Source organism: Heterocephalus glaber, unplaced genomic scaffold, assembly GCF_053883595.1.
Source record: "Heterocephalus glaber isolate CG9 unplaced genomic scaffold, H.glaber_assembly_v1.0 deba00001472, whole genome shotgun sequence".
NCBI lineage: Eukaryota > Metazoa > Chordata > Mammalia > Rodentia > Bathyergidae > Heterocephalus > Heterocephalus glaber.
In genome coordinates, this window is record NW_028258315.1 from 92,970,292 (window position 1) to 92,988,543 (window position 18,252).

Below are 18,252 nucleotides of genomic sequence, written 5' to 3' on the forward strand. Positions count from 1 at the left end.
TCCGGCCCTGTGGGTGGGCAGAGCAGTGGCTGGCTGATATCTAGGAAATGCTGGTTTCCTCCCTTGGCACCTGGCGTTGACTGCTTCATGCCAGGTACCACTGCTCCTGGCCTGGCTGCAGCTGACAGAGGCCCCTGTGTGCACAGAGGTGGAGGGGCCGCTCCCTGTCCCAGGCTGGGTCAGCAGATCTTTTCTTTTTGCCATAGTGTGATTGAACCCAGGGCCTTCGTGCTGAGCTACATCTCCAGTTCTTAATTTTTATTTTTATATTTTGAGGCAAGTTCTCCCTATTCTTGCTGAATTGCCCAGTCTGGGTTCCAACTTGCCATCTTCCTGACTCAGCCTCCCAGAATTCTGGGATTACAGGTCCGGGTTGGGATCAGCAGAATTTTGACAGCCGACCTTGAGCTCAGAGAGGGTGCTGGTCCAAGCAGGTGGACACCAGGTGTTCCTGGTGTAGCTTCAGCGGGATTAGCCAGGCCAGTGTGATGCGCTCTGTCTGTTTACAGGCAGGTCCCAGTGGAATTAGCCCGAGAGCCCCCCCCAAGTCGGAGAATTCTGAGGACAGTGACCCCTGGGCAGCTGGGAGGTCTGAGGGTGCTCTCTGAGATGGCCTGGGTTCCCCAGAGTCCCACTGCGTGACGCTCACCTGAGCTTTCTGAGCTTCACTGCAGTCTGCAGTGTTGACTCACTGTGAGGAGCCTGGCCGGGACCCTGCGCATGGGAATCACTGGTTCAGTGGGAAGTCAGCATCTCTGGAAGGGGCTGTCTACGCCCCGTGCCTCCAATGGCCCAGGGCTCTGTGGGAATGAAGGCAGGCGAGGGGAGTACCTTCCGTGCTGTGCTCTCTGTAGCTGTGGCTCTTGACTCTGGGGTTGAGCTGCCAATGCCAAGTCCTCGTCCGGAGAAGCCGGGACGCACATCCCTGTGGACAGGCGATGTGCCCAGCTTCCCGCAAACCCAGCCTCGAGCCTCAGCGCTGGGTTTATCACCAGGAAAGATCGAGGACGTGTGTCAGGATTTGTCTACTAGGGTGAGAGGGACTAAAGGACAGCCAGACGGCCGAGCCGGGGCTGCCGCAGCTGGCCTGTCCCCGCTGGTGGACTCCTGGGTGCCCTGCAGTGTGTTGGTGCAACAGGGCTCCTGGGTGTGGAAAGGGAGCCACGGTCCTGGGCTTTTTAGGACGCAGGAACCAGGAGCACAGGCAAAACTTCTAAAGGATTCACAGCTTCTGCTTTTCGACTTGTTCTACAATAAAAACGCATCGTTTATCTGAGTAAAAAGAATAAGAAATATTTTAAACAACATCAAGAGCAAAGTTCACTTCTGAAAAATAGTAAAAATGAAGCAACGTGGAAAATACTGGAAAAGAAAGAGGATGAAGCCCAGACCCCGTCCCCCTGTCCCTTCACGCCTAGCAGATCCACTGCTTGGGGTGCGTGGCCCGGCTCCTCTTGTCTCACTGCCCTCTAGGGAGCAGCCCAGCTCACTCTGCACCCCACTCTTCAGCAGCTGCAGGAGCACAGGGAATGCCCCACCCCGGCCTCGGCTGCCCTCTCAGGATCAGTGCATCCGGCTGACCGTGGCGGCTCTATGTTGCCGGCCAGACTCTGCCCTCAGCTCCAGCCCCAGCCCCCTCGAGCCGACTGCCTGTTTGCAAATGGCCGTTTACTGAGCTCAGACTATGGGCCAAGCTCTGCACACCATAGATTCTATTCACCCATTTTGCAGATGAGGAAGCTGAGGCTAACAGGGCCAAGAAGGTCACCGAGGTCCAAAAGCGAGGAACTGGGGTGCAGGTGTGCCTGACGCCATGGCCCAGGGTCCTAGCGCTGCACCAGAGCTGACTCTGGCTAGCGGCCTCGTGCTGTGCTCAGTCCCTGGGCCTGGCTCCCCAGGTCGGTCAGTCCCGGCCCCCACCCTCCCTCCTGAGGCTGCCCAGCTTCTGCCTCCTGCAGCAGCGTGGCTGCATTGCTCACAGGGCCCAGAACAGCAGCAAGGCCTCCCTCCGCTGGCTTTCGTGCAAGCCAGTCACTTCCACCGTTGTGACTTCACTCTGCCTCAGCAACTCCTCAGGACTCTGTTAGACGCCACCTCCTCCGGGGAGCCTTCCCTGACACCCCTTTCTCTTCCTACATGAGGCTATTGCCTCCCTGGGACAGGGAATGAATCTGAGGGAGCGCAGCTCTCCGGAGGAGGCCGGCTCCACTCTGCCTCCCAGGAGCCTGGCTTCCTACAAATGGCAAGTCTTTGCCCTGGATGTGGAGCCTTGGCCAGGCGGAGGCAGAAGGCAGGAAGCTTGTGCGGTAGCAGCCAATGTCCATAGGTCCCAGCTGCCTAAGGAGCTTTCTGGCTCTGGCTCCTGCAGGGTTGATGGCTCCCTGCAGCCATGGCTCTAGGGAGGTGGTCAAGGACAGAGGGGCACCTGAGGGCTGCAGCACTGGCACTGTGAGCCGCCCAGGCCTCTCCTCCTCCACAGTGTCCACCTGATGAGGGACATCCCTGGAAAAGCTGCCACCGGAATTTTCCATTGTCTCTGGCCTAGCTCTGCCTGCAGCACTTTAGGACCGAGCAGGTTTGCCAGCCCAGGCTAGACTCAGAGGGGGGTTGGGCAGGAGCTCGAGGCTTGGAATCATTTCTGTGCCACCGTCCCGGCTCAGGATTCAGAATCCCGCTTAGGTTTTTGTTTTGTTTTGTCTTTTGCATCTAGGTTCACGAGTGCATTGCTCTGTGGTCATTTATTATACATTCACTGTTCTGGTTTAGTTTTGACTTCAAAGTTACTTGATTATCACAAAATGAAGTGGGAAATGATACCTCATTTTCTCTTGTCTAAAACATTTTGCATAAAACCAATTTGATGAATTCTCTTAAAGTTTAATAGAACTCACCTATAAAACTGATGGTTTCTGTGTAGGAAGATTATTTCATGATTCAATTTCTTTGAATCTTATTAACTATTCAGTTTTTACTTTTTTATCTCTGCTTGAGCCAGTTTTGTTCAACAATATTTTCTAGATGAATCTAGAAAGTTTAAATTTCTGCAGGCTTAAGGTCAGCCATATTGTTCTCTGCCCTTGTTAAAACAATCAATTTTTGGTTGGGTTGATCTTTGTGATTATATTTATTTTCCACTACTTTAGTTTCTACTCTTATTTTCATTTTTTTATTATATCTACATTCTTTGGATTTGCCCTGTTTTTCTTTAACCAAGTTCTTAATTTTGAGCTTTAGCTAATTATCTCTCAGCCTTCTTTGCCATCTGCATTTGAGGCTCTAAACTTCTCCTTAGACACTGATAGTCAAATCTCACCAGTTTTAATGTAACATATGGTGTTTTATTATCATTTGGTCTAAAGCTTTTCTTGATATTCTCTTTGGTCAGTTTAGAAGTGTTTTACATTTTCCAAGCACATTTTAGTTGTTCTTGTTTCTATCCTGTTTGTTGTGACTGTCCTTTAACTGTTTTGTAGACATACACTACGGGTGTGTATGATACTGTTTTATAACTTATGGTGAGGTCGACATTTGTAGATACTCCATGGGTGCTTGAAAATATTCACAGGTTTATAAATACATCTTTTCAAGACTGTGAATTTTTAAAAAATGAAAAAAACCCCTATAATAAGGTATCAGTATACATCCTCCAGAGTCACAACAATTAATAAGCCTGACCACTATAAATGTTGGTGATGCTGCAGGGCCACTGAAGGTGTCCACACTGCGGGTGGGGTGTAATTTGCTATAATCAGTGGCCCTGCCTTGCAAAGGTTAGAATGCACAGACCTCACACCTCTAGATTCGCACTCATTTGACGTGGGTGCACTGGAGATGCAGACAAGAAAATGTACCCCAGCTTTGGGGTGGCTAAAGTTCAGAGACAACCCAAATGTCCACCAACAATGGGGTGGACAGATACATTTTAGTGTATTTACACAACGGAGCGTTTGAAGAAGTACATCTCCTAGATCCACGGAGCAACACGGGAAGTCTCAGGAACATAACATTAAGTGAAAAAACAAACCAAACTGTAGATGACACACACTGACCTCATTCAGGCCATGTTGGGACTGGAGCAATCAGAGCTCAGATTCAACGCTGTGCCTGGAGCCCAGTGACCCTGGAAGGGGGAGTAGGGTCTTCCAGGCAGCTGTCCTCCTTACCTGCCGGTCAGTCCAGGGTGTTTGTGTCCCTGCCTTGTTATACCTTGTGTATGTGTATGTTTTCCAGATAGTTTTTCGTGGCTACTTACTAATTAAATAAAAGTTTAGCAGTTATAAAAAAAAAAATCAAGGTTTTTTTTTTTTTTTTTGGTACTGGAGATCAAACTTGGGTCCTTGCACTTGAGAGGCAGGGGGTGAAACCACTGAACTAAATCCCCGGCCCCTCAAAATCAAGGTTTTATCCACCCCCACATCAGGACATTTATGGGAACATCAGTTCACTGTGTCTTCTTCCTCTGGGAAATCCTTCACCCACTTCCATAAAAGGACCCGGTGGGGATTTTGGAAGGAAGAAGATAACCAACCTCGGGTGCAACTTTACTCGGCCTCCTAGGTGCAGACGCTGAGGCTCGGGGCTCTGGGAAAACTGCTGAGCCTCGGGATCACCTGGAACTGGGCTCCCAGTGATGCTGAGGGCCTTCGAGCAGGCCTGGCTGGGCCACACTGACAGCAGGGCCAAGGTGGGCAGGGCCCTAGCAAGCACTGCTCCCGTGAGTGGGAAATCAGCAGAGAAGCTGACCTCAGAGGCAATGAGTCCAGAGACCACACAGGGCTCCTCAGGCTGGGAAGGGGTGGCCTCTCCTTGGGCTGAGACCCAAGGGCCCACACCAGAAGACCTGGACAGCGAGCAGGTGCAGGGGCAGCAGAGGAGGGAAGGAGCTTGACGAGTTGGAAACACTTGAGGGGTCTAGTGTGGCTGCAGCAGCGAGAGGAGGGTTTCGCCCAGGAGGACAGAGGATCAGATTCCGAATCAAGTAGCTTGTCCTGGCATCTCCTTGTGGGAACTCTGGATGGTCCCTCAAAATCTCACGTGGCCCTGCAGGCTCTGGTGTATAGCGCCGTGGGGATACCTCAGGGTTCCCTGTAGCTGGGCCGGAGTTAGGGGAACTCAGGCCTCCAGGGCAGCCGGTGGAGGACAGACAGGGCTCAGCTGGAGTGACGTACAACTTCCGGTGCCTGAGAGATGCGCCTGCCCAGTCCAGATGGCCACAGGCGGGATCACTGTTTGGGGTTGAATTGGCTGAAGTCTTCCTCTCTAGTACCTGCGCGTTTGACCTCCTGTGGAAACAGGGACTTTGCAAGGTGGATCCTAAACTGACAGGTGCCTTTCTGAGAAGGAGGCATAGACAGGCGGGAAAATGTGGCACAAGTCTGGGGACAAAGACTGGAGCCAGGAGCCGAGAGAAGGGGCATGGAACAGATCCCCCAGCCTGCAGGGAGAGCATGGCCCTGCGCAGGCTTGACTTTGGCGCCTGGTCCCCAGCACTGTGGGCCACCCAGTTGCTGGTCATCTGCTACGGCAGCCCCAGGGACCTGACGTTTCATGACACAGCGGTCACGGAGGCCCCACGAGCCCCTCTCAAAGGCTGGCACCTCGAGGCCTGCAGGTCCCCTGCCAGGACTCTGTGAACATGTTTCACGTCAGGCTCTCCTGCGTGATCCAAACCGTTCCCAAGAGCTCAAGTGGGTCAAGAAAAGCCCTGCAATGGCAGACATGGCTCTGGAGATGCCTTGGGCCCCATCCCCAAGTTCTTGAGGAACAATGGGCCGCTAAGACCAAGCCAGGCTCTTCCAGCTTCAGTCTAAGTCGGCCTAATTTTTAGCTGATGAAAGAAAGTCCCAGGCCACACCCCACCTCCCTTCCCAGATGTGATCTCCCCTGAACAAAGGCCTTGTTCATGTGGGTTCAGGAGACACACTGTTCTGAAAGCCGATCCTGGGCCCTGAGGGGCTGTGATTTTGGGTTTCTGCCTGCAGGAAAGCCTGCATTTGATCTGGCCCCTCCTGCCACACCTCCTAGCTCTTTCAGAGAGAAATTAAATTCTTCTGAACTTTAAGGTCCCTCTTAGGGAGGATCCCGGTGATCATTAACTCCCCAGGGCACCGGAGATTTATTCTAGCCTGAGGTGAAAGGCTTCCATCCTGATGCTCAGAAAGCGAGTGGATGAGGGTACGGATGTACTGCGCTTCAGGCCTGGATCTGGCTGTGTGATCTTCAGCAGCCTCTCTGAGTCTGGGCTGGGCTTGAGGAAGCCGGTACAGGCAGGGCTTGGAAGGCAGGAATTTGCCCCTCAGGCTTGGAGCCCCTGGAGGGCAGGGAAGGGGCTGGGACCCAGCCCTTGGCCCCAGAATCTGCCGGACCTCTGCCCCAGGATCTTGGCCTTCTACCTCACCTCGAGCCACTGCTGGAAAATCAGCCACCCTCTCTCCCTTTCGTTTTCTTGAGCACCCACTGTGTGCTAGGCACCGAGGACAGTGGTAAACCAACAGGCAGACTCAGGGCCCCTCTCAAGGATGAAGCACGGACCCAGCTGAGCCCACAGCCACGGCTGCTCATCAGGGAGGCCTCAGAGCTTCGAGAGGACCAAGGATTGGCCCTGGGCCTGGGAGTCGGGACAGTGGCGGGCCCCTGCGGTCCTGGGGAACTGGACCCCTTCCAGCTCAGGGTCCCTTCCTCCCCATGGCCTGGGACCAGCCCAAATTCAGCAGCACCGAGGGCCTGGTGGTGCAAATTCGGCTCTGAGTCCAGCTCCCCACCCCCATCACCTAGATCCCCACCCCGCAGGACAGGTGAGATCAGTCGGGGAAGGCTTCCTGGAGGAAGCGTCCGCCGAGCTGCCATCTTTCTCCTTCTGTTTCTTCCCCTCCCAAGCTGGGGCTCCAGCCATCAGCATGGGCAGAAGTCTTAGTCCCAGCAGAGGTGATTACCGGGCAGTTCAGGATTGAATCCGGAGTCACAAAGCAGCCGTCCCGCCTCTGGGCAAATGAAGCCAGTGCCTGGCACAGCCTCCATCGGCAGAGGCTGGCTGGGTCTCTAGGCCCGCTAGTCCATCCAATGGTTGCGTTTGTGCTGTGCCCAACCCGTACATCTGTTTAATGCAGCCCTGGACGTGTAACTCCTGGACCCGGTTTAAAGAAGGCCAGGGTCAGAGAATGCCAGCCCCATTGGGAAGCCTTCAGGGACAAGAAAACTATACCGTTTCCCTGCCTCCTAAGGCCACTCTGCCTGTCTTCAATGCCTCTTCTGGTCGTTAGTCCTTTCTGAACAAGGTTTTCATTTTGCACTGCGTCTTGATAAGAACAAAGCCCCCCCCCCCCCCCAGCACTTTTGCTGTAGGATCACAAGTTCAAGCCTGCCCGGGACACTTAGTGAGACCCTGTCTTGAAATGAAAAATACAGAAAAGGCTGGGGATGTAGCTCCGAGGCAGCTCAGCCCCGTGTTTGAGTCCTAGTGCCACACACGCCCACACACGAGGTCAGTGCCCGGAGCCTTACCTCTGGATTCCAGCTGACATGTCCAGAGAGGCACCTTTCCTCCTCCAAAAGTCACTGGAGTTTGTCATCTATACCAGGGTTCAGGGCCCTGGGAATTATTTAATCTGACCCTTCAGTTCCCAGATGGGGAAACTGAGGGCCACTGGGGAGGGACACTGGAAGCATTTTCTCCTCATTTAATTCTCACGCCAACAACACCAAAGAAAGGTCTATTTTTAGCTCCACTTTGTAAATAGGGAAACTGAGGCTCGGGCCTCACCCAGCCAGTGGGTTCTGGGTCCCTGTGACCCAGCCCCAACTCCAAGCATGGGCTCGGCTTCTGCTTCTGCTTAATGAGGCCGGGTGCTGGGGAGGACCTCAGTTAAGAACGGAAGAGGCCTGGCTCCCTGAGCAAATGCTTCCTGGCTGGGCCCTGCCAACCCCGGCCCTACCACTTCCTGTGGGTGAGCTCCAGGCCTGCGTCCTGACTGGAAATGGTGCTGGGAAGAATAACTCCCTCGTGAGGTTTATGCAAGATGAAGCAGGTGGAGGGCCCAGCTCCCATCGGGAAGGCGGAGGGCCACATGGGGATGTGCAGAGTGGCCTGAGGTGGCCCCAGGCCTGGGCTCTCTAACTCCTCTTCATCCCCTGCCCCCTCACCCGTGTCTGCCCACGCAGGGAGCAGGGATCCACGCACAGTCACGAGTGGTGGGTGGTTGTGATGACAACTGCCAGGTGGCTGAAGTCAGGGCACACCTGGTCAGGTAACAGAGCAAAGGCCAAGGCAGAGGGGGTGGGGAGGGTGGGCTCAGTCAGGAGGCAGCTGGGCAGGAAGGGGCTCTGCCTTTTGGGGCTCCCTCTCCTCACTCCCCATGGGCCCCTGACAGATGTTCCTCTGTCCTCAGGTAGGATAAGGTCTCTAGGCAGGGAAGAAGAGAGTTAGGGCCTCACTTGGAAAATCTTACTGTAACCCTGACTAAAGGAGTTAAGACTTTACTAGAGGAATTCCTCTAGGAGTGATTAAAAGGACAAAGGTAGAAAGAGAAAAACCAGATATAGAGAGGCACTAGATAGCACAAATGGCATAAGAATTTATAGCTATTGAAGAAATGAAGAATGAAGAGATTAATCGGAGGAAGAGCTGACAAGCAAAGCATGGAGGAAGCCGGAGGCTGGAAACTGAGCTAACTGTCCCTCCAGTAAAATGCAGTGGAGACAGGGCAGCTGCCTAACTTAAAAGAAAACTCGTGTGTGTGTATATATGTATGCATTTTATAGACTAAGTTACAGAATTCTCTGATATACCATACTGTACAATGCACTCGTTATTCTCATATACATGTGCATTTGTACTCTAGGGTCACTATATTACTTATTAGACATACCCACATTGACTTAATCACTAACTCTGAGCTACCTTTTCTTTTTTTTTTTTTATAATGATATAGTTAAGTTTATTGAATTCACAGAAATAATTTCTCAGATTTATGCTGTACAATGAAATGCTAGACTGACCTATGGGGGAAATTCTTACATCGATAGGAAAATATCTTCTAGCCCCCATAAATGAACTGTAATCATTTGCTCGGGAAAAATTCTAAAACCACATGGGTCATGCAGTCATTTAAAAATGCCATTTGTATTCACTTTTTTTCCAAACTGAGCATAACAATGAACCCTCTTCCTTTTTTATACACTTTGAAATCTCACTTATATTAATGCTCTTTCCCACCCTAGTCCACCCCTTTAACAAACAGGAATGAGGTTAAGGGGTAAGAAAAAGATTCTTCATTGTTTCTTATTTTCCTCATTTTCCCTTGGAATAAACCAAGACATCATTTAAAAATTGTTAAAGTCATAAGGATAACAAGACTCGAATTTTGTGACTACGTAAATAGGCATTCAAATGTCAGTGATCCTATAGGGTCCAATCCAGACGTAAGATAGTTTCATTTTAACCGGGAAATGTTAGAAAAGAAGCTTCCACAGAGGCACTCATTTACAAATAAATTATAGCTTAAATTATTACTGAACAGAGTCTACCTGGCAAAGGCAGAAAGCATGAACTTTTCCCTTTTTCATGAACCTTGTAAGCCTAGTGTACAGTGACTTGCAAATGTTACATCATGGCCTATTAATCATCTACCATACTGATACCCATGTTTGTTTAAAGTGTTAACACTAGACATTTTAATGGGAATAAAAAATCAGTAAACAACCATTTCACTTCTCTCGTCTTATTATAGCCATATAAACCAACTGTAACAAGTGATACAGATTTCACCTATAATTTGTCTAATATTCTAAGAGCTGCCACAGTCCAGAACTAGAGGAAACTGCCACCCACAAATAAACTGGAAGGCAAACGTAAATACAATTGTGGTTCTCATTTTCTTTCATACAGACCCAGATAATCCCAAATAACTTTATAAATACCTTATGAAAATTTTTTTTAAATCTATCAAAACTAAAATGTTAAAATGCAGAAATCTCAGATTTCTTTTAATCGGGCCAGAAATCACCACAAAATTAATGATCCTAGTTACAAACAGAATGAGTGGAACGTTTAAGTTTAGGACAATCAAAAAAGCCCCGTGTCTATATATTTTTTAACATAGTCATTTACTGAAGCATACTGTCCGTAGGAATGGCGATAACACAGGAAACAAAACCAAGTTTGCAAGTGAAATTTCTAGAAGCTCGTGGAAACGATGCCATCCCATGTTGCAGACGCGAAAGGAAAACTCCTCTGGGTTAAGATCACTCCTCCGGTCATCTCCGTTCACTTGGTCCTGCAGGGTGTTAGCTCTTTTCGCTTCCGCATCGCAGTCCACAGGAGGAGCTGGTGGATCCTGGCCATTGCGAGGACTGCGTGGCTTTCCTGAAGATATTCTGTGTCCGTGCAGTAGGCCTGTGACTGCCGCAACGGATTGATCAGCCTTCTCATCGCTTGTTCATGAGGGCGGACACACTCGCAGGGATGGAATCCTCCTTCTGCCACGATTGCCCAGCTTCACTGTACTTGACTGCTCGAGTCCGCCCAGGCAACAGCCGACGGGTCGGGGAGGGTGTGGACAGGGACGCAGTCTCTGCAGAAAGAGCCTGGGGTTTCCGGAACGCGAGGGCTGCTCCCGGCCGGCCGCTGGCTTCCTCCCTCAGCTGTTTGGATTCGGTGGGACCGCGGCACTGTCAGCCACGAGACCCAGATCTGCGGGCTCCAGCTGGCGGCGGTGCCTAAGCTGCCTTTTCTCAAGGCTTCTCCTAACCAACCTATAAATCCCAGAAAAAGGCCCTGACAAGGCAGAAGGAGGTCCCGGCCCACCGAAGGGCGTGTGCACGGAGGCCATGGTGCCTGGTTAGGGTCTTGTGGCCTGGGCTCCGGCCAAAGACAGCCCAGGGAGCCAGCCAGATCCACCTAGGAGGAGTGGACCCTAATCCGAATGAAAGAAACCAGGACAAAAGGCTCTCGGGCGTCTCTGCCAGAGCCCCTGCCCTCTCTCTGGGGCAGCTCGCTTCTGTCTTCCTTTCTCAACTCCGCTCCCCTAATTCGTGACTGGTGCTGAGTTTTCCATCCTGGCCAGCTGCTCGTCCCAGGACTCTCGGGAGCCCCCCAGGAGCCGGCCGTGGTCCCCCAGCACCCAGGAGCGGGATGCGTGGCCTGTGCCTCTCAGAGGCGGCCTGGCCGGCGGGCAGAGCTGAGCAAGGGGCTGGCACAGGCTGTGGGGCCTCCTGGCGAGGTCCTCGTGTGCCCTTGAGCTGGGCTGGGCTGGGGGGTCGAGGTGCGGGGCAGAGCCACGCTTTGCCGAGGATGACCGCCTGGGGAGCTGCGGGTGCGGCCAGCCATGCACCCTTCTGCTCGGTCAGGGTGGACGCCATCTTTAAGACCATCCATCAGATTCAGCAGATCGCCCGTGTTTTTGTTCCCCTTTGTTTCCGTCAAAGAAACTTTCCTTTAATGAAGACGAATGCTACCAGGCGAGTGGTGTGGCAAACAGGACTCATCCCGGGCTGTGAAAAATCTGAGAGGTGTGGGCTTTGGAGAAACATCTGGGAGAAGGACAAGGGACTGAGCTCGTAGGGGCACAGGAGAGGCTGGCACCTCCAGCAGCAGGACCCTCCAACACTCTCCGGGCACCAGGCACCACAGCCACCTGCCTGTGGGAGGTCCGATGGCCACTTCATCGACCAGAGGGGGAAACCAAGGCTCAGAAAGGTCAAGCAAGTGGCCCTCACGGGTGACAGGTGGCACTTGAACCCTGTGCCTGGTGAGGGTTTTCGGGGCCCAAGGCCAGACTCTTTCCTCTGCCTGCCTCAAATTTCAGCTCCACTGCTCAGCTCCACCTGGAGTCCTAACCCGTTCATACCTCTGGTCTTTGGTAACAACACTGTCGGCTTCTAAGGCTGTTTGAAGGTTGGGACGGTTGGGTAAAGCTGTTATCAGCAGCATTTTCTCTGGAGTATCCGAGGGTCAATGAACACGCTTTTTAGTATCAGCCCTTTCAAGGGTAGAATCCCCGCCACAGCCTGGTGGGCTGACTTGGGGAGGGGCGACCCTTGAGAGCTGGAGTCTGTCCCTTACCCTGGGGGTGGAGGACAGGTGCCCAGACCCTGTGAGCCTTCAGCTGGTGTCAGAGGTCCACAGCTTTTCCTGGATCCAGGGCTGCTTCAGGACTCACGGCCTCACTGTGTAATGTCAGGGCCTAAAGTCTGGCTCGCACCCGTGATACCTGCTCCGCCCCATCTTTTTGCTGTTCACTTCTCACCTCGGAGCCCGAGTCCCCTCATCCTACAGGAATAGGTGGCTGGGGTTCAGAGCTCGTGGTTTATCAGGGCCCCTTGGGCGTCAGGCAGGCACGGGGCACTACACAGGCCTCTCCTCCTGAGCCTCCCGGGAGCTGGGTTTCAGGTCCATCTTTCAGGAGCAGAGGGCTTCAGGCCTCCATTGTAGTAGGAGGTGGCAGCTGTGCTGGGGTGGTCCGGGCTGTACCCCTGGGGCCACAAAGCCATGGGCAGCGAGCAAGTGCAGCAGCCTGGAGAGCAGCTCCCACCTCACCCAGACCAGCCCAGGAAGTGGCTGTTTGCCAGTTGCCTCCTCACCCTGCCCGAGGACACTGACTGGTCCCTGGCGGAGCCGTCTGCACCCCAGCTCAGGGCCCAGACTGAGAGACAAGTGGTGATGATGTGACTATAACTGATAACCACCAGAGTGGACACGCAGCTGCCCTGTACCTGGCACTTATTCATTTGGTTCTCTTCAGTGGTCACTGACATTGTTCCTAGTGTACGGATGAGGAAATGAGGTACAGAAAGCTTGAACTACTTGCCTGAGGCAAGATTAGTATGTCAGCCAGATTAGTATGCTTATTATATTTTATCTTTCCCTTCATCCTCCTGGGCCGGACACTGCCCTGGGGCAGGGTGAGGGGTGCCCTTCAGGGAAGGGGAGATTCAGATGTTTAAGGCCAGGGAGCCAGGGAGATCGGGCCACCCCACTCTGTTCCAGACACGGAGAGATCAGACACAGGCTTTGTCCCGCTCCCCAGCCAGGTCTCCAGAGGCAAATCTGGGCTGGGCACTGGGGGAGAGACCACAGGCAGCACTGGTGGAAGCTCCAGGGTGGGCGCTCGGGGCTCGCCTGAAGGGCCAGCCCCCTTCCCTTCTGCAGCTCAGGTATAGCAGGTGACCTCTGGCTTGGCCTGTTGGGCAGCACTCAGCAGTCACGGCCAGAGGACGCAGGCTGCCCAGGCCGTGGATGCAGGGCTCGGGCGGCTTGTTGGGGACCTCAGCGTTGAGCGGGGCCCCCTTTGAAGACACTCAGGGCCCAGGGCTGGCTGGGAGCAGAAACTTGGAGCAGACTCCTCTGTTCAGCAGGGCAGCAGGCAGCTGAGTGGGGGCCAGCACAGTGTCTGGAGGCTGGACTCCAGGCCTCAGGCCAAGTTCTTAGAGCACCCTGGGGTCACCGCCTCCTTATCTGCGGGCCCGCCCTTGTCCTCGATGCCAGCCGGGCGGAGATGAAGACTTCAACTACCTGGACTGGGGTTGTAGCTCTGCCCCTCACAGCTGTGTCGGGGACGTGATTTGATCTCACTCCATCTCCTCATCTGCCTGTGTGTGTGTGTGTGAATATAATCATTTGTCTGCACAGGGCTGAAGGCGGTAAGGTCTGTGTGGCTGATGTCCCTTTACAGCATGAACTGGATCGTGTCACTTGTTTATGATCCTGCACTTGATGGCGAGGGGCTGACCTTGGCTGCCTGCGGTGCGGTGAGCATGAAATGCGGAGAAATTTGTGTTCTGCCTGAGCAGGGCAGCGGGAAACAGTGATTCTGCTCAGCGAGGTGCTGCTGTTACCAGGCTGCAGGAACGACTGATGACAAACCGTCTGCCCACTGGTGAGTCCCAGATAACAGGCTCACTGAGCACAGCACCCTCTCCAAGAGTTGGGGTGGGGGAGCTTGCTGCCATCCCTGTCCCCTAGCACATGGCTGGGAACCATAGATGGAGGTCTTTTCCAGTGGTCGCCACAAAATCCTCCCAGGTCCATGAGGTGGATCTATCAAGCCTCGCTTCCCTCAAGAACCTCATTTCCAACTCCCCTCTCCGACAGGAAGTTCTGGGATTATAGCACCTCCCTCTTCACCCCAGGGCCTTTTCACTTGCTGTTCTCGAAGCTCAAATGCCTGTCTCACCTTTGACCTTTGTGTGCTTCTTTCTTTTTTATTCTTCAGGGTCAGTCATCAGCTCATCAGAGAAGCCTTCTCCAACCCTCTGTACAAAGTAGCCTCTCAGCTCCCCTGTTCATTATTTTTTCATAGCACTTAGAGACTGCAATGATATCATTTCTGTTTATTGTCTCTGCCTGGAATGGCAGCTCCACAAAGACTGGGACCTGGTCCGGTTTGGTTCCTCAGTTTACCTCCTGGGTCTAGAGCAGTGCTTGGCACACTGTAGTTGCTCAGCGGGTGCTGGTGGAAGAAGGAATGATTAAATGATTCAATGGAGTAGTCTAAGACGCCGTTTATTTAGCAGTGAGTCATCAGCTCCCGTGACCGAGCCTCGATGCCTTGTACGACGACTCATTCTGTGTTACGGTGGTTGCTGTGTTCCTCCACCTCCCGTGGCCCTGCTTCCGGGCCAGCCCTGCCTCGCGCGTGGCGGGGGGGCGACTGCTTTTCTCCCTGGGCACTCCTGGCTTGGGCACAGCCCCTCCCTTCCGGCAGCAAGAAGACAGCTCGCAGGGTTGCAAGGGCAGTGGCTGACCTGGCAGTTCAGCCGGAGCAGTAGCGCTGCTGCGAGTCAACCCCGCCGATCCGACCCTGGCTGCCGCTCCATAATTACAATTCCCGGGGGAAATGGCTGGTGGGGCGGCGCACACATCTGCTGGGGGTCCCGGGGGTGGCCCGACAGGCGCGAGTCGGCTCGGGGGTCAGGGCCCGGGCACGGCCGGAAGGCGGCCCTGTCTCCATGGCGACCCGGGCCACCTTGGCCTCTTGCTGTCCACCGCAGGGTGGCGCCGAGCGCCGTTATCCTCTGGTCAGGGCTAAATCCCGGTCCCCGGGCCAGACAGCGGCCTGCCCGCTCAGCACGTGGTCCCCACAGCGCCCCTCCCTTTAGCTTGGCTGCCACCTGCTGGCGAGGAGCGGAATTAGCGGAATTACAGGGCCTGCCAGCGGGGTTGGGGGCGGTCGCCCCAGGCTCGCTCGCTATGGCGGTGGGGTGGGCGCACCCCGCAGGGATCGAGCAGTCCCGAATCCGGCGCCATGACTAGCTTGTAGAATTTCTATGAGAAATCGGCCCCAAGTCTCACCCACTTTACCTTCTGAATCTTCCAGGGATTCCCCGCCGCCCCTTTTCCCATCCATAATTAAGGCCCCTCCTGGTCCAGGGCTCCACGTCCGTCCTGGATGATACAGAGCTCCTCACCGGTCTGCCTGCTTCCACTCGCTCCCCAGCCAACAGCCAGGAGCTCACACGAAATGCACAGCCCATCTGCCTGCCCCAGGCCCAGTCCGGGAGGCCTCCATGTGCTCACCTGTGCCCAGTCCTGTGGCCACCTCTGCCCCTCCAGGCTCTTTCCTGCTGTCCCAGGCCTGGCATGTCCTTCCCTCTGCTCCGCCCGCCGACTCCTGCACAGGCCAAGGACTCGCTGTGGATGTGGCTCCATCGGGTGCCTCCCGCTCAGGGCCGTGGCGGGGCCTGCAGCCTGCAGCCACTGCTGCTCTTGCTTGGGGTCCTTGCTGGGCCTGCGTTTTTGGAGGGACTCGCCTGGCAGTGCAACGTGTTCTGACACTTAGACTCCTGCCCTGCCCCAGCCCTGAGCTAGCTGGTGGTCTGTTTGCCGTGTTCTCGGCACTTACCCACGTGGCTGGCTCGGACTGCCATCTCCTTGGTGGTAGAAGCACCATGATGGCCACTGGGTGGTTTCCACGGAACCCTGCACCTGCTGGGGGTAGGAGGGAGGAGTGGCCTGACTGTAGTGTCTGCCGGCCCCGTGGCCGTGTCCACCTGTTGTATGTGGACAGCGGGGGACAGCAGGCAGTGCCTCACTCAGCACCCTGCTCCTGTGGGAGAGCCAGTCCCCCAGATGGAAGGGCTCCTCTCTTAGCCTGGCTCAGTGCCACCCCCTGGGCATGCCTGGCGAGCCCCCAGACACTTTGGGGTGAGGGTTCTCATGGAGGTGATTTATTAGAACCGGTCCTGGATTACCGGTAGTGGAGAGAAGGAACAGCGAGGGAAGGCATCTTAGTTACTTTTCTCGTTGCTGAGACAAAATACCCCACATCCAAAGTTAAAGGAGGAAAGGTTTATTTCAACTCATACTTTGTAGAGGTTTCGGCCCATAACTGGCTGGCTCCATGCAGGGTGGGATGACAGAGGGGCATCGCAGAGGAGAAGCAGTTCATCTATGGCAAAGCTGGGCAGGCAGAAGGCAGCAAGCAGCAAGCCACAGGCCACGAGTGACACACTAGCCCTCTTCCTGTCCCTTACATTTTATCCGGGATACCCCATCTTAGGCTGGGTACTACTCACACCCAGGGTGGGGCACCCCTAATCCTACCCAGAACTGTGCCAAACCAATCCGTGGACTAATTTAGCAATCACACACCCTTAATCCCAGCATCACTCACTCCAGATCCAGCCACCTCTGAAAAAGGCCCACCTATGACCGAATGAAGCTTTTGGGCTCGGGCGTCTAGACACAGCTATAACAGAGGGGGAGGCAGCTGAGCTGAGGGACATCTCAGGCAGAGTCCAGCGTCGGCCAGACCAGACCCAGCCCGGCCTCTGGAGTGTAAATTTCACCTGTGGTTTTCACCAGGCTTTCACATCCCCAAGTCAGATCCATCCTTGGCAAAGGGACATCAGAGGGGACATAAACTCCAGCCCCTCCTCCTCTGCCTTTGCCAGCAAAGAAGTGGGAGTTTCCGAGTGCAGGCTGACTGTCAGCAGCAAATGTGGCCCGAAGAGGGGAGCTGGCAGGGCACCAAGTCCTGCCCCCTCCCTGCTCCCTCTCTGACTTCCTCACAGCCCCGTGCACTGTGCCTAGCCTGCCAAGTGTCTGCTCACACACCCAAGGCCGTGGCATTTTAGGACAGTGGCTGCTGCCCAGGACTCTCTGTCTTGCCCTGCCGCTGGCAGTGAACTCACCTTAGAAATCCGCATTGGTGCCCTTTAAATTTTATAAGGTATTCTTGTTTGTTGTAAAGACGAGTTCCCAAGCAGGCAAAAGTGTTCATGGCCACAGTGGAAATCTCCTGCCGCTCTCTTTCTGGGGCAGGTTTCTGGCCAAGTGTTTTCCAAAGGATTAAACAGCACTGGCGTGGGCTCGGAGAGTGTCTGCAGGCTGCTCTCGGTGCACCGGGAGCGGGATGTGGGGCTGGGCGGTCAGCTCTCTCCTTGGACTTCCCCAGCCGTGTGCCCACCCAGCGCGGCCTGTCAGGGGCCCGCACTCCAGCGTCCTCCTCCTCACTGCGCTGGCACCCTGGAAGTCCCGCCTGTCCTGGGGATTGGGGATGGAGCCCCCACTGGTGGGCTGGGGGCTTCTTCCCGGGACACCCGCGGCCCTAGCCGTGCTCTGGAGGCTGAGGCCTGAGCACTCTGCTCCGGACCCTGCCTGGGACTCAGCAGCCTGTCGGGTCTCAGCCCCGGATCCCTCTCCACTGCGACCTCGGTCTCCGCTGGGGCTCACCGCAGAGCCACAGACGCCTCTCCCCTCTGAGGGCCGCGCAGAGGGGCCCCGGAAGTCACATGGGCCCAACACAGCCACCTGAGCAGATCGCCCTGGGGCTTGGGTGTCAGCCCGTCCCTACTCGGCAGGGCAGGCAGCTCGGAGGGCCCCGTGCCCATGGAATCCTAGAGCCTCCGAGGGACCTAGCGCCTCCTCCCGTCCATCTGCGGGCTTCCCCTTGCTCGCCTGCTCCTGAGCCCCGGGCTTCCCGGGGCGCCCACCCCAGGCCCGGCTGGCTCCGGGTCCCCACGCCGCTGGGTCCCAGCCCTGCCCTGCCTCCACCTCGCGGCCCTGGCCGCCGCTGTCCTCCAAGCAGCTGGTTGAACAATGGTCTCGGCGTCGCGACCCCTGCTTCTCCCGGTGTCGGGCCATCTGGCCCGGAACCTGGGGACCGAGGACTTCCCCCAAGGGTCCCCGAGACACGCAGCTCCGCTCCAGCGGCCTCACGGTGCGCCCATGCTGCCACCCACCCCCCGTCCAAACCCGCAGCCCATTTCGCCAGCCTGAACCGGGCAATCCGGGGAGAGAGGAGGCCCCCACCCCCC

General features: G+C 55.1%; 1 protein-coding gene across 2 annotated transcripts; it reads right to left on the reverse strand.

Annotated features, from left to right (window-relative positions):
- Positions 1-14,775: 14,775 nt before the first annotated feature.
- On the reverse strand, positions 14,776-18,196 carry LOC147826490 (uncharacterized). Of its 2 annotated transcripts, none has more exons than XM_087181599.1 (4): positions 17,128-18,196; positions 15,837-15,922; positions 15,512-15,605; positions 14,776-15,105 (listed from the first exon to the last, which is right to left on the reverse strand). In XM_087181599.1, exons 1-4 carry the CDS (start codon positions 17,140-17,142, stop codon positions 14,776-14,778), a joined length of 525 nt encoding a protein of 174 aa, XP_087037725.1. In that variant the 5' UTR covers positions 17,143-18,196. The 2 variants fall into 2 exon arrangements, with proteins under 2 accessions (XP_087037725.1, XP_087037724.1); XM_087181598.1 differs by having other exon boundaries at positions 16,300-18,196.
- Positions 18,197-18,252: the final 56 nt, after the last annotated feature.

Coding starts and splice junctions, on each gene's coding strand:
- LOC147826490 (XM_087181598.1), bottom strand. CDS start 16,320: ATGGGCCGAAACCTCTACAAA. Junction 15,606..15,836: donor AGTCCGAGCCAGCCACGTGG/GTAAGTGCCGAG, acceptor TGGCCTGTGCAG/GAGTCGGCGGGCGGAGCAGA. Junction 15,106..15,511: donor GGCCACAGGACTGGGCACAG/GTGAGCACATGG, acceptor CCTCGCCAGCAG/GTGGCAGCCAAGCTAAAGGG.